This window comes from Glossina fuscipes, unplaced genomic scaffold (assembly GCF_014805625.2).
Source record: "Glossina fuscipes isolate IAEA_lab_2018 unplaced genomic scaffold, Yale_Gfus_2 28, whole genome shotgun sequence".
Lineage (NCBI taxonomy): Eukaryota > Metazoa > Arthropoda > Insecta > Diptera > Glossinidae > Glossina > Glossina fuscipes.
Window position 1 is genome coordinate 5027660 of NW_023998423.1, and position 14827 is coordinate 5042486.

A 14827-nucleotide genomic window follows, 5' to 3' on the forward strand; every position below is an offset into this window, starting at 1 on the left:
GGGACGAGTGGAACGCACACTGAAAGCATAAGCGAATAATTTCGAAATGGTAGTGAGAGAACATAGTAAAATTTAGGAAAAGAAGTCGGTAAGCAATTTGGAAAAAGCAAATATACTAAAGTCGCTGTTTGTCATATGCAGGGATAAAATGATGAAAATGTGCCGGAATCAATAGATATTAATAACATCAATTAAAAGTGAATGTGTGCGCAAACTCGAAGAAGCCGACGATAAACGATGGGAAAGTCAATTGAGATTTGAAAGATCCTTGAAGGAAATTACAGAAGCGATAAACAAAAGCAATGAAAAGAACCAAACACCACGCAATCGTAACATTGACTAATTATGTTTAATTGGCAGTTTGTAGAACCTATTCGTGTGGCTATTGGCAGTTTGTAAAATCCATTTCGATCATAACTCATGCAAGAATTGTTGAGTTTTTTCCCCATTTTTCTTATTTATTGCACTCAACTCTGTCTTCTGTAAATTCTTCATAGATGGTACTTTTTTCATAAACCATGTAAAGGGAAAAAACTGCTAACGGCTTTTTGTGAAATTTCGCAATTGGAAGAAAGAAATTGTGCGCATTGCAAAATTGGCAAAATAATAGAAAATTTTAAAAAAATTTGAAAATAAATTGGATTAAATCAAAAAACTGCATCAATATTTAAATTAATAATAGGTGTAAATTAATTAAAAATAAGTTTAAATTAATTAAAAATAAGTGCATTAAAATAATAGAAAATATAAAACAAATTTGAATAAAAAATTGGATCAAATCAAAAAATTGCATCAATCATTTGTGTAATAGTTAAATTAATTAAAAATAAGTTTAATGCATTAAAATAATTTTTTAACTCAAAACTGACTGGTAAGAGCATTTTACAATTTCTTATATTTTGTTTTTTACCGAGGAGGTACTTCAGAGGTTCACATAGTTTTCATAAGGAATGTGCAGAATAGCTTTCTACATTTTTTTTACATTTCATTTGTCTGCATGCGATAACAATAACTGATATGCAGTACTTCGTGACGGACATACAAAGCACGTAAATAAGTTCATTGTTATTAATTACCATCCAGTATTGCAGTGTCTTGGAAAGAAGTGCCAATAAAAAATCATGTTTTTAAAAATTCAAAAAAAAAAACACATTTCAGAGTTTTGGTATGTCTTAAAAGATGCCAGAAGTTATTCGAAAAATCCAATTTCATTATCATGGCCCCATCATCAACAAACGATTGGTGGGTATATGCATGAGGTGTGGTAATGGTTGACCTCATTTCTTTTTATTTCATCTCAGTTCCAAAAAAAATTGAATACGCCTGCACTATCGCTTCAGCGGAGTGCGACACTTCCATAAGCCAGTGGTAAGTTTGTGGTCATCTTTATATATAAATTTAGTAATTACATTAATGTACCTTTGCAGATAACAAGATGTTAAGAAAACCACACAGCAGCGATTGTGGATATATATTTTTTATATATTATGTATATATTATTTATGTACATTATCTATTAACGGGGCTTAGATTTGTTTATTAATATTATAGACATTATATAAGTATTATATAGATATGTTATAGTTTTAAATTAAGTTTATAATGGTGTAACCTACAGGGAGCCGGCCATTTAAAAGAATTGGCAATGCGTCTATCAAGCTTTTCCAAACTGCATTTCGCGCCGCGTACGCGTTAGTTCGGCTAGAACCGCATCTATGGTGGATGTTTCGAGAGGCTTTTTGCCATCTTGGAATCCACGACATTTTTCTTTCGCCAGAAGTATATCTTCTTGAGAAGCCTTTGCCCTTGCTCTCTCTCTCTTCATGGTTGCAGCTGCCTTCTTATATCCCAGCTCTTCAGCATACCACGCATATGCGGTAAGAGCGGTACGGGACGACCCTTCCTCAATTTTTTTTATCGTTCTTTTGATTCGGTCCAGGGTCTTTGCAAGCCACGTGGCAGTTACTCTACGGTTCGATTTTTCGTTAAATCTGCGCGCCAATTCATCGTAGATTCCGTTCTTTGATGTCCGGCAAGAACGCCACACCTCCGGATGCTCGTGGAGGAGTTTGCTAAGGAGATCGTGCATGTCGGTGAGCATAATATCTGAATAGATATATTAACAGTTTAATATTTATTATTCATTGACAATCAAGGGCGAAATCGATATAAAATACATTCGCTCCAATAATAATGCAAAAGGCATTTTATTTTTAATGAAATTGTTAAAGCTTATACTAGGCTGCAGCTGTTATTTTTTGCCCCATTAACGGTCACCGTATTACACGAATAAACCTTGAGATCGACTCATTCTTTCTGATAGAAGTGAAAGAGAAATATACGATATTCGATGCGAGAAACTGAGACAAAACAACTTCAACAACTATGAACTGATACGACTTACGCTGAATTCAGGTCTTAAAATATTTTTTTTTTCTCACTGCGAACTATTTTGTAGAGTTTTCATCAACCTCTACAAAACAGTTCTGCTTCAAACGGAACACTTTGCAGCTATCATCAACCTGCAAAAGTTCCTTTCAAAGACTAATTTAAAATTTAGAAATTATTTGTCTAATTATCTTACTAATGTACGAACGAATCTTCATCAAGAAAAATTGAAAATTAAGCCTTTCTAACATATAAAGATTCAGTTTCTATAGGCAACTTCACAGAATTGCCGCACCCGCTTAAAAATTTTTCACATCAATTTCGAATGCCAAAATATAGCGCTATAACGTTTTTGTATTAAATTTTACGATCTTAGGAGTGGCAACCCATTTGTAGCTTAACAACACTAATGAAAAGGAACAAAAACAAAAAGCGTTACTTAACGGCAATTTTCATTGTTATTGTTCATTTTCGCGATCTCCATTTATAAGTTTTGATACGCTCGAAAGGACTGCGCAAAAAATGTTATTTTCCAAGAAACAAGAGGAAAAAATCCGTCATATTCATGTGAAATTATTTAAAATGTCGTTTGCGATAAAAACTAATGGGGTTATTGAAACAGAAACATGGTGTAGGCGCAATGTCCAGTTACGATGGTGATGATATGCAGAAATTAGATAAGCCCGAAAAAACAGAAACGTTCGAAAAAAGTTCTAGATCGCCTCTCGGCATGAACTTAACTAAAGATAAAGATGCTAGGATGACAACGCCACCACCGTCGACGCTTACACCTGAGGAAAAGAAGAAGTCTCAATCACCTGCAGCAACGACTGATATCGCCCAAAAGGAGTCCAATCAAACAGTCGTTTCTTCGTTGATCATAAGTACATCTCATCGTATCCATCGTAAATCGTTGATTTGTCTACAAAGTTTCTCTTGTGATTCTAATTATGTATCTGGTTTTTTTGCTGCCTGTCAAATGTTTTTGGGGAAATACGTTGAAAAAGTCGTGAAAATTAACTATTTCTGCAATATAATCTTTGGGCTCCCAACTTGAAATTGACAATGTTCAAATATAAAAAATCGAAATTTGAGCAAATTTTCGTAGTACCGGTACGTGAACTTAAAATACAAAAATTGGTTGAACAACAGACAATGGAAAAGCCGGCAGCTATACCTCTACCACCGCCTACTCATATGACATACTTTCGCGAAATAGTGGTTTGGAAACATGTAATGTTTTTCCAATATATTCAGAGCATGGCCGATTTTTCCCGTTTTTGCATAAGCAGAAAACTAATTATTCGTTTGAATTTGATTAAATTTTTTTTTTCAAAGTATACTTGGTTATGAGGTAAATAGAAGATGTGTATTACGGGATATTTGTAGCAGCCAAGCGGCATAAATTGATTTCATAAATTAATTTATAAATTCGCGTCGTTTAAGCATAAGTGTTATTACATACCATAACACCGTTAATAAGAAAGACTTAGCTGCATCCATTGACTAATTTTCATTATGATCTATGGATTTCATTCACCATTTTAAGTTACTATTTTTATATACTCTACACCAATTGCGATACAAGGATTTATTAAGATTGTACGGATGTAAGCAACAACTAAAACGACTTTATATAGACCCATCTTCTATTATACCGATCTAAGCTTGTCTGTCTGCTTGTTGTCGTCCTCCCATGTTCAACCTACAGGCAATGACATTCGAGTCATTTTAATAAAACTTCGTACACTAATAAGTTTTGAAAATGGTTTGCATAGAGCAATTGGCACAATCGAGTTTGATATTGAAGGGGAATGCGCTACAACATGTCAATAGGTAACATAAGATAGACCGTTTCTTCTGTGCGATAAGACTTAACCACAAATCCCAAAAACGTTAAAAACACTGAAAAAAATTCAACTGAACTGTGTGCTGCTTTGCTCCTTACTCCATCTATGTGGACTTATGAAATGAACGAAAAAAGAAATTCCTTCATGTATAGCCTCAAATGATGATTTGTTCGTTTCGGGAATCCATAGGCTATCAGAAAAATTGACTATTGAAAAATGCAATTGCAATGGGAACATGTCATATGCATAGTCATTAGGATTGCGGTTTCACCTTATGACGTTTTAAAACCGTAAAATTTTATCATAGACTATTTGGATTGTTAAAATTCGGTGAAGATCCGGGCTTCGTATTGTTGATCAAATTTTGGAAAATGATTGCAGTATTACGGTTATGGATGACGAAAATGCGATAAGAGCCGACGTCAATCATTCATGTGCATATTTATGGGGAAACGAGCCCAAATCTTAATATAATTGAACGTTCATTTGCCATTGTTTAAGACTATAAAACGAGTAACCACAAAGTAGCCTTACTTCTTAATGTGTTAGGTATTGAAAGTATGAACAGTTTCGAATGATGGCCACGATCAAGAAAGTTTATTGTCGGAAAAGAACAACGGTAGACAAGAAAATCGCACTCAAAAAGCTAATTTGGTAAACAATTTCTTATATTTTCCTAAATTGCAAAAAATAATATCCGTATATTCAAACTTTTTAATATTTATTTCAAATTTCGCTAGATTGAATCAAAATGGTCATCACACGTTCAAAATAGTACACATTCCAAAAGCCTTCAAAAAAATGAAGTTAACGCAAACGCTCAGGACAAGAATGTTAGCGGAAAAAAGGATGCAAGTCCAAAAAAACAAATAATAAACCATTACGCTCCTTTAATCATATCTGCCATTTTTATTCGCCTCTGGCTCAAAATCCAATGTTCAATTATCCCAAAGGGTTTTTATTTTATTACTTTTAAATAATTTTGTTTAGTTGACACGTTTTTGCTTTACTTTTCTTATCAGTTTATGGAGATTGACTAAAATTTCAACTTTTTTACTTGCTTAAATTTTATAATTAGAATATTATGTTGTTATTAATATAAACTTTTTACAAATTTTGCAACAAATTTTATTACTACTCTTGCTTAATGCTTTGGAAAATAATGCATTTTAGCATTTATTTTATTAATTGTACTTGACTGAGAAAAATATTTTCAGACAATAGTGATGCCACTCATAAAGTGTTGATTGCAACTCAAATCCCTTCGGTGCAAGAGTTGGACGCTGAATGGCGTCAAAACTGTACAACGTACAACTCATATCAGTCCTAACAAGGGAAACAGTATTAATAACGATGCGAAGGAACAAGATACGGAAAATGTTCGGAAATTTGTTAATCACTTATATGTAATAAAGACGACACTCAGGGTATACAAGCAAACTCCTATTTGCAATGGCGAAAATCTCTCAAATTTGCTGTTTAGACAATCTTATCAACAAAAACCAAGCATTATGCAATCATCAACGACGATTCATTACAGCAAGTTGCCCCTTCGTTACATTGCAATTGAAAGGAATTTTGAGTCGTCCAGAAGCTCAAATGCTGCTGGTCGGTTTATCAAAAAGTAAGCCAGGTGTGTGAGTACTGGGTCGATGAATAAACAAATAAATGTTTTTAATTTAGGTGAAATTTCTAAACATGGCCGTCTGAGCCGACGCGATCGTGAAGCCAGTACGTATACATCTGGTCAACAGCAACATTAACAACAGCAACTATGCGTAAGCTACTATAGGAAATGTTGGTGCGCTGCGTCAAATATATGCCAAGTTACATTTTATAATTTAATTGGCGGACATCGCATAGAAATTTTGGAAAATATGTTTTACATTTTTAATGGTTTAGTAGATAATATAATCTTTTCGAAATAAACTTAGAAATCATATTTTTGTTGTGTATAGAAAAATTCAAAACTAAGTGAAAAAAAGAATTGTGAAAAAATGTGTGTCCCAAAATATATTCTGAATGTACTCTGAAAATTAATATATTACTAAATGTAAGAAAATATGTTAAGAAAATGGAAAATACTGCTCATACATGAAAGGATACTTTTTTAAGAGAAGTATTATCCAAAAGCTACATATGAAAGTCAAGTCCATTTCATCTCTCAAATACAAAATATTTATATATGTAGGTTTTATTTCGGACATGCTTGTTAATTTTTTCAACGAACTTTTCCATAAATGGACTTACCGTAGTGTGTATGGACGTTTGTTTTTTAATTTTTCACTTTGCAAATTAAATTTTTAGACAATTTTTAAATACTTCTTATGAGAATACTTCTTATGAGAATACTTCTTATGAGAATACTTCTTATGAGATTTCACAATTCGTTTTTCACAATTTTTAGACAATTTTTAAATACTTCTTACGAGAATGCTTTTTATGAGATTTCACAATTCGTTTTTCACAATTTTTAGACAATTTTTAAATACTTATGAAAATACTTCTTATGAGAATGCTTCTTATGAGATTTCACAATGAAGATAGGAAATGTATTTTTTCCTAACCTCAAATCGTATTTAAATTATCTAAATTTTTCGCTCGCACAGAGTCGTATTTGAGGATTTGCATTATCTAAATTTTTCGCTCGCACAGAGTCGTATTTGAGGATTTGCATTATCTAAATTTTTCGCACGCACAGAGTCGTATTTGAATATTTCAATTTTGTTTTGCATAAATTTAATTTTTTTAAACCAATGATAACATTTAAATAGTACTCGAAAATTAGAAATCATTTCTCAGTTTTTAAGTCATTTAAAAATGGACGAAAGGGGAACATCCAACGTTCCAATATAAAAGCACCAAAGCAATAATTGAATCATGGAGTTCCCTTTTTTTGCAGCGCTGGGCTCGAGCGCAATGGAAAACAAATAAATATTCAGATAAATATCTAATATAATTATTTCATTAAAGATAATTTGAATATCTGAACACTGGTAACACTTTCTCAAATGCAAAAAGATAATGATATAATGAAAAATGACCTACAAAAGAATCATCAAAAAGATAACAACAACGATTTAAATGACGACAATAACAAACCAGAAAATTTAAGTGCTACCACAGCTGCTTATAATATGACACATGGCAATATTTATAGTCCCTATCAGTCGGCTCAGCATTTACAACATTCCTATGCCTACCAAATGCAATATGAATGCTAACATAATGCAAACCCAGCAGCAACACCTTCAACATCATCACTTTCTAATCGTATTGGTATAGGTTTTTTGGTATAGTTTTTTTATATAAATGTAATATATATTCTTTATTATATAAATGTATCAAAAATATGCATTCATATCCCCTTGTACATCTCCTGAATAGTTTTATACAATTTTTATAGGCGTGGCATTCGATTTTATCCTATTTTCAAAAAAAAAAGAATATTCTCTTTCCATATATATTCAAACAAATGGTTTGGTTGAAATGTAATATGTATTCTTTATTATATAAATGTATCAAAAATATGCATTCATATCCCCTTGTACATCTCCTGAATAGTTTTATACAATTTTTATAGGCGTGGCATTCGATTTTATCCTATTTTCAAAAAAAAAAGAATATTCTCTTTCCATATATATTCAAACAAATGGTTTGGTTGAAATGTAATATATATTCTTTGATAGCAGTCTAAGCTCTCTGACTTATCACACTGTACTATTACTCCTAGTACAGATGAACGGCTTAGTAATGAGTTAAAGGCGATTAGAAATACAAGGGACAAGTCTTTCGGTATATACGGTATAAAACAGTAGGTGTTTCGTATTCTATTGAACGTTGTAAATGATAGGGTACCTAGGTTCATAAAAAGACGAATAAGCTGATGGTGGACCCGAAAAAGTGATATGTATATTTGTCAATTTTAAAAACAAAGTTTCTGGTTCAGGATCGCTCGTGCGTTGTAATAATGCAGTCTTCTAACTCACTAGAGGTTTGTAATCTTTTTGCGAATTTTTTCAAAATTGATAGTGGCAACGTGTGTCTTTTGCTCTCACTTGCTCTCTTTTACAATGTTTGTTTATATTGGATGTTTTGAAGTAGCACTAGAAACAAGTATATATAAAGGCGTTCAAACATTTTGTTCAAAATTGAGGTTACTAGAATCTCAGGCACTTTTGGTATATCTGTTATCAATCACAGTTAATTAGCAGCCGTTTGCTTGCTCCTCATTCTCATTGTTTGTGTGGCCATAGATACCATTAGTAAGTTCGTGATATGACGTCGCATTCTCTCAAACTATTTCAAAGCAAAAACATATGAAATTTTGTGGTTTTAAAAGCGTTGTGCTTTCAATGGGTACATGTGTACAAGCCCTTCTTTATTCTTGAGGTTATTTCTTCTCCCGAATTTATAGTTATTATTATCCTGTTTACCTTTCACATTTGAGCTGCCAAATTGTCGATAGTGTGTGATAATAAATGGAAAGATTGATGATACGGAATTGATTAGAACCTTGGCGCATTAAGAGCACTAATTAGACGATTAGAGTAAAAAGAAAAGAAAAAGAATTATTTTATTTAACGGATACAAAGGCAAAACGTGAGTTGTTTAGCTTTCACCTTCTTTGACAGCTATGGGAGAGCGTTTCTCAAAACTCTTGTGCATACGTAATGTAAACTTGAAAATGAAAGTCACCCATTTACATTAGCTCAAAAATGATCGATAATACCATTTTTACATAGTTTGTTTTATCAATTACTGCATATATTAGTAAAAAACAGTAATATATGTAATAACAGCCAAAAACAATTGGATAATAATAATGATAGCAATAATATTTAATGAAAATGTTCTCAGCTTGTTATTATTCCATTAACGCGCATCACTTTTATATATCAGCAGCTGTTAGTGGAAACCTAAAGCGGAGAAATCTGTCGTGTAAATTTCCAATAATTAATTATGAAGCATTGTAAAATACATCTCCAAATACTTAATCACGGCAACGCTGTTGCTTTTACTCTCAAAAATTTATTTTATTATTCTCAACATTTTTTTAGAGCCTCTGTAAGAAATGTACAGCAAAGACAGCAAAGTCAACTTTACGCTCAGAAATACAAAATTTTCTCTTCTTAGGATTTGTTTGGGGTCTCGACAAGAAATGTACAGCAAAGTTAATTTTGCGCTCAGAAACACAATTTTATTCTCACGTCAAATTTTTCGCTGAGAGGCGATTTTTCCGATTGTTTTACTTGTGTCTGAAAGAGAGTCAAAGAAATAGAGCTACCACTTTTAAAATATAAATCCAAACATTTTCAATTTTTTTTTTAGTGTGTGTGTGAATTTCAAGAAATCAAGAAAGTCAGAGATGTTGTTTTTTTAACTTTATGTTAAAGTTAAAATATAAATATTAATAATATAAACAAAAAAAATATATTTATATACATATATACATATGCAAAAAACTCAACTAATTAAAACGTGAAACCATAAGAAAAATCTACCAAAAAAAAAAAAAAGAAACTTTAATTAATATAATATAGCATTCATTATTGTTGCTTCAATTTCAGTCACCAGAGTCACCATCTCCACGGCCACCTCGGTGAATACCACCATACCATACCATTATCGGGTCGTGTTCTGTTTTGTTTAACATTTTTTTATATTTTATTGTTGGTGGATGCAAAAAAAATAAAAAAAAGATTGCAATCATCTTTAACTTTTAATAAAAATTGTAAAAAATCGATTTACGAGAATAATTAATTATTAAAACAAGTGGTATAAAGAATTAAATATATATATCTGAGCATATATAAATAAAATTCATTTTGATGGATCACATTGAGAAGTGATCTCAGAGAATTGTGAAGGAAAGGCACAACAATATGGCCGCCACTTGTTGGATGATGTTTAAAAAAAAAAAAGTGTTAATTAGAATATAAAATAAAATAAATATATGAAAGTTCATAATTGTTTAATATAAATATATTAAGAAAAAACCATAACGAAATGTTGGCAGGTACAGCAATCGCAATTGAAATATAAAACAGAAAATTACTTTGCAAACAAGAAAAATATAATAAAAATAAATAAATAAAATAAGGAAAAAAATTGAATATCAATTAAAAAGCAATATTAAAATATGTGGTAAATAAATATATGTAAATTAGTAAAACGCAAAGAAAAAAAAAACAAGAAAATTTAAAAATCGCTTGGAATTTTAAGTTTGTTTCCTAAACCCCCTCCTCGCTACGTACTTAATCATTTTATATATAGGTGCGGCATTACTCCCATTTTTTTTTTCTTTTTTTTCTGTTTCATTTATTTATTTGTATTAGTTATAAAGTGCAAATGAATTTGTGTTAAGAAAGTGTGCAATATGTCCTATTTAAGCGTGTACAGTTTTTTTTTTCTTTTTTTTTTTTTTTAAATTTCTGAAGATATGTATATGAAATGAAAATTACTTATTTATCTTTGAGATTTTTTTGTTTGCAAATTGTTTGCTTTCATTTTTTTCTATTTTTTCGATTTATGCTATAATTGTGGCTATTGCTCCCTTGTAAATTTTATTCTGCTCGCAAAATAAGATCTTTTCGCTCTTTTCGTTTTTTGTGTGTTTTTCTATATATTCATTCAGCACTGGAGAAAAATAAGAGTACATTAATTTTGATATTTCGCTTGCTACATTTCAAAGTATTTATCGGAGATCTTATAAGACATATATACACATATACATATATAAATATATATATATACGATTATTGTCAGAATCTGACTTGAACTAGTTATGTTTTCTTGTTTTGATTTGGGATTCCAAAACCGATATTCGATACTCGATTAAGTCTCAGTAGCAACCACTGCATATTTATCTATGCCATAGAAATCGTGACGATTTCAAAAATTTGAGTTCGTTTTTAGTTGGCGCCTGCATAGTTAGTATTGCAGCCTTTTTAACTGTACGTTGTGCCTTCATATGACCATCCTTCATATAATCGGGCATTTAATGATAGTTAATGATTGGAAAATTAATGAAAATATTTACTTTCGATGGTGTGCATTTAAAATTCGTCTTAAAGTAAATTCGTTTTTATGGCTTAGGGTTTGTGTGGTGCCTTAGTGTGTGTGCATTTCTGTGTGTGTGTATTAATTCGAGAGATGTTCTACTTTAGTTAAGATATTGCTTGAATTGTATGCTTCCCAATGTTTTACTCTGCTACCCTTAAAATATGAAACAAGTTTCGATTACCTGCTTCTGCGTGGGGATATAACGCACTCCACATGCTTTAAACCAAATCCCTTTAGAATTTGGCATTTGTGAAATCTTTGTAGAAAGCGTAAGCATTGATTCGGGTTCTCTATTAAAACTGAAGTGAGCAAGAATGAACTATGCGTTAGGTTTGGAAAAAGATTACAGCAAAGAGAGAACAAAAGTTCTCCATTAAGACAGGTTTTCAAGTTAGGCTTATTAAAGCCAAGTAGTTTTCTTTCCGATGATTTCATCTTTAAAGAATTTAAAAATTATAAATGTATGTAAATTAATAAATAAATGTATATATATATATATAAATAAGTTTATATACATATATATGAAAATTTTCATATATTTTTAAAATAATCTTTAGCATACTCTCTAGCCTTGTGTTTAATTTTTCCATTTTCTGCATTTCCTGTTGCACGATCATCAGTCGGTTTGTATTTAGTCATTTATTAGATTACATTTTTGGATTTTGCTATAACACTAACATCGGCAAAGTTCAAAATTCGTTTACACATAACCTTCGTATAACACAGGCCAGCTTATTATATAGCTGGCATAAGATATGGAATTTCAAACATTGGCGTACTTTGTCATAATATTTGTGTGATTGAGATGAAACGGAATAGTTTTTCTTTTTTTTTTTTTTGTTTGATCCTGAGATTGAGTGGCCTAAGCGAATGAGAAGTTGGCTTGAGTAATATTTATAAAACGTTCCTTATTAGCGTGTTATTCAAGAACTCCTCCAGAATTTGTTTTCTACAATAAGGTGTCAGCTTCTCTACTTTCCACTGACTTTTCAATCAAATTGATTGGATAAGATCGGCTCTATGAACAGCACAGATATTCTTCGCAATTGTTTCTCCTTTACCGGACGTATTAACTTTACGGTGTATGGTATATTAAGTGGAAATTCTTCGATGTCCGTGGCGTATGTGAAACTTAATTATGAATTTATCGCTTAATAAAGATTATTTGCCCTTTCCTGTTTAATGTTTTCAAACAAGCTAAAAATGTGATCTGAATCAAAAGAGTGCTCTGTATGTAGTGTATGTAAGTGTGCAAGAAATAGTTTATTTTAGAGGACATATTCTTCTGATCGAGATATTTATGGGCAACTTTGTAAATTCTAAATAAAGAATTTTACTCAATTTTGTTATCGAATTAATGCACACAAGCAATATATTCCGATAGAGCATGTAATGGTTTAGGTTTTATTTCCAATATCGAATGATTATATATCGATGTCAAATCGAGCATGATTGCACTGATTACTTACTTACTTAGAAATGCCGTATTATACTTAGGTGACCTGTATTTGCTTGTGCTTTGTTGTGTTAATGATAAAAGCAGGGGGAGTAGTGTTGTTGAGGACGCGGTTATGTATATAAAAAAAAAAAAAAAAAAACAAAAGAAAAAAAAAATACAAAATTTCCATACATTCATATATGTACGTATGTATTCTGCTTGCTTATTGTCTCATTGTGCGTTTTTCTCTCGAGTTTGGTTTTGAAAAAATGCTGCAATTTAAACATTTTTTATTTTTTTTATTGTTTTCTTTTTCGTTTCTTGTCCTTTATCGCTCTCCGCCGTTGTCGCTGATGTAGTATGCAGTTATTTAGCAGTAACGGTTTGTGTTTATCTTGTTGAAAACAAAAACAAAAAATAAATAAATAAATAAATAAATAAATAAATAAATAAATACATAAAACTTACACATAGACCGGAGCCAATCGTTATTTTTTTACACAGTTATTAAGTCTGTGTACTTTTTGTTACTTCATGTCGTAATCGCGTGGTTTTTTTTTTTTTTTTTCTCCATTATTAATTTATTTAGTTCTCTCCCCTCATTGACTTGTTTCAGCCTTTTTTTTATAAATGTTATATAGACGTTTGTTTCAAAAAGAGCAAAAAAAGAAAAAAAAAAAAAGAAAAAGAAAAATCTTGATTGTGAGTTAAAATAATGTGCTTTTTTGCATTTTGCTTATTTCCTTCTTCTTTATTATCATCATCACAAAATTAATTACTGAGTAAATATTAAATCAAATAAGCTGCAAAATCTATGGAAGACCCATCAATCACTAAGAGGTAAGAGATGAAATTCATTGAATGCTTTTATTAAAACATATGAAGAAATTGTTTAGTCTGTCTGTCTGTCTATCTATCTATCTATAAAGATGAGTTGAATTGAGCTATTAGTGTTTAAATGCGAATTGAACGGCGTAATAACAATGACTAAATTATATGAGATCATTGAGTGAGATCAAGGTTAGCATTAAGCAGAAATATTTACATATTTAAAAATGCGTGTGTGTGTGTGTGTTTGTGTGTGTGTTTGTATGTGTATGTATGTTTGGTACATTGCCTATAGGCTTTCTGGGGTAAGCATTTGATGCCCTTAAAATTTGCATTAGATCAAAAAACATTGATACAAAAAATCATGAACAATTACGCTGCTGCAAATAAATAGGTTTATGCTCACTCGCAGTTATGGCAAAAAGTTAATTTTTCTTCTATTGTAACAATAATTGTTTTTTTTTGGAGTAAAAGAATACTTACCAAAATGTGTGCCGTTCAAAAATATTGTTTACTCGCGCCTATCCCATATTTTTAGGGGGTACTTATGTTTTGTTGGCATGACCGAAAAACCCGATCTGAGAAGTCAAGCTCTCTCCTTATGTTTCTGAAATACCAGTTGAGATATTATTTTTATACCCACCACTCAAGAATGGAGGTACATTCATTTGTTGTTGTGTTGTATCATCTAAGGCTATCGTGCAGATAAATCGTTAGAAAGTGCGACTATCAAGTCTGCCTATTCACGGGAATGGGCGCGTATTTATTTTTCAAAATGTTTGTAACGGCCGGGAAGAAGCTTCAGATACGCTCTAAAACATATTTATTGTTAATCAGTATCAAAGTTAGTGAAAGTCTGAAGTCTATCTGTCTGTACGATATCTATGGCAGCCGTTCGTCAAGCCCTGTTTGAAATTCGGCAAAAAGTTGAACGCTCTAGCAGGTAGGTGAATATTGAAATCGGTCAAAGGGTATACGCATAGTACAACAACTTTACATGAGAGCGCCTTTGTTTTCAAACGCAAAAAAAAGTGAAAAAATTACATTCGGCTGTGACCGAATCTTCTTTTGTATCCACCAGTAAAAAAAAAAAAAACAAAAACACTAAACTTCCCTAGTGACTTGGTTGATTGTGCAGTGGAAAAAGCGCGACAAGCAAAAACTGGCTTAATTTATGTGGAACTGTGGGCATGTCTTTTGACTCATTTCGCCCATTTTCAGCATCGATTGGCGTGCAACACTTCCAATGTTTTCGTCA

General features: G+C 31.5%; 1 protein-coding gene across 6 annotated transcripts in view; it reads left to right on the plus strand.

The window, feature by feature from the left end:
* Positions 1 to 9994: 9994 nt before the first annotated feature.
* The window catches only part of LOC119636122, a 127163-nt gene continuing 122330 nt past the window's right edge, over positions 9995 to 14827 (plus strand). For 5 of the 6 annotated variants that reach the window (XR_005247124.1, XM_038031267.1, XM_038031269.1 and 2 more), the window contains exons 1-2: positions 9995 to 10257; positions 13331 to 13581. Coding sequence is in view for 5 of the 6 variants with exons in the window: in XM_038031267.1 (XP_037887195.1) it covers positions 13556 to 13581 (26 nt within the window). In the remaining variant the exon portion in view is untranslated. The remainder of the gene's footprint in view (positions 10258 to 13330; positions 13582 to 14827) is intronic. The other variant, XM_038031268.1, reaches the window with a different exon arrangement.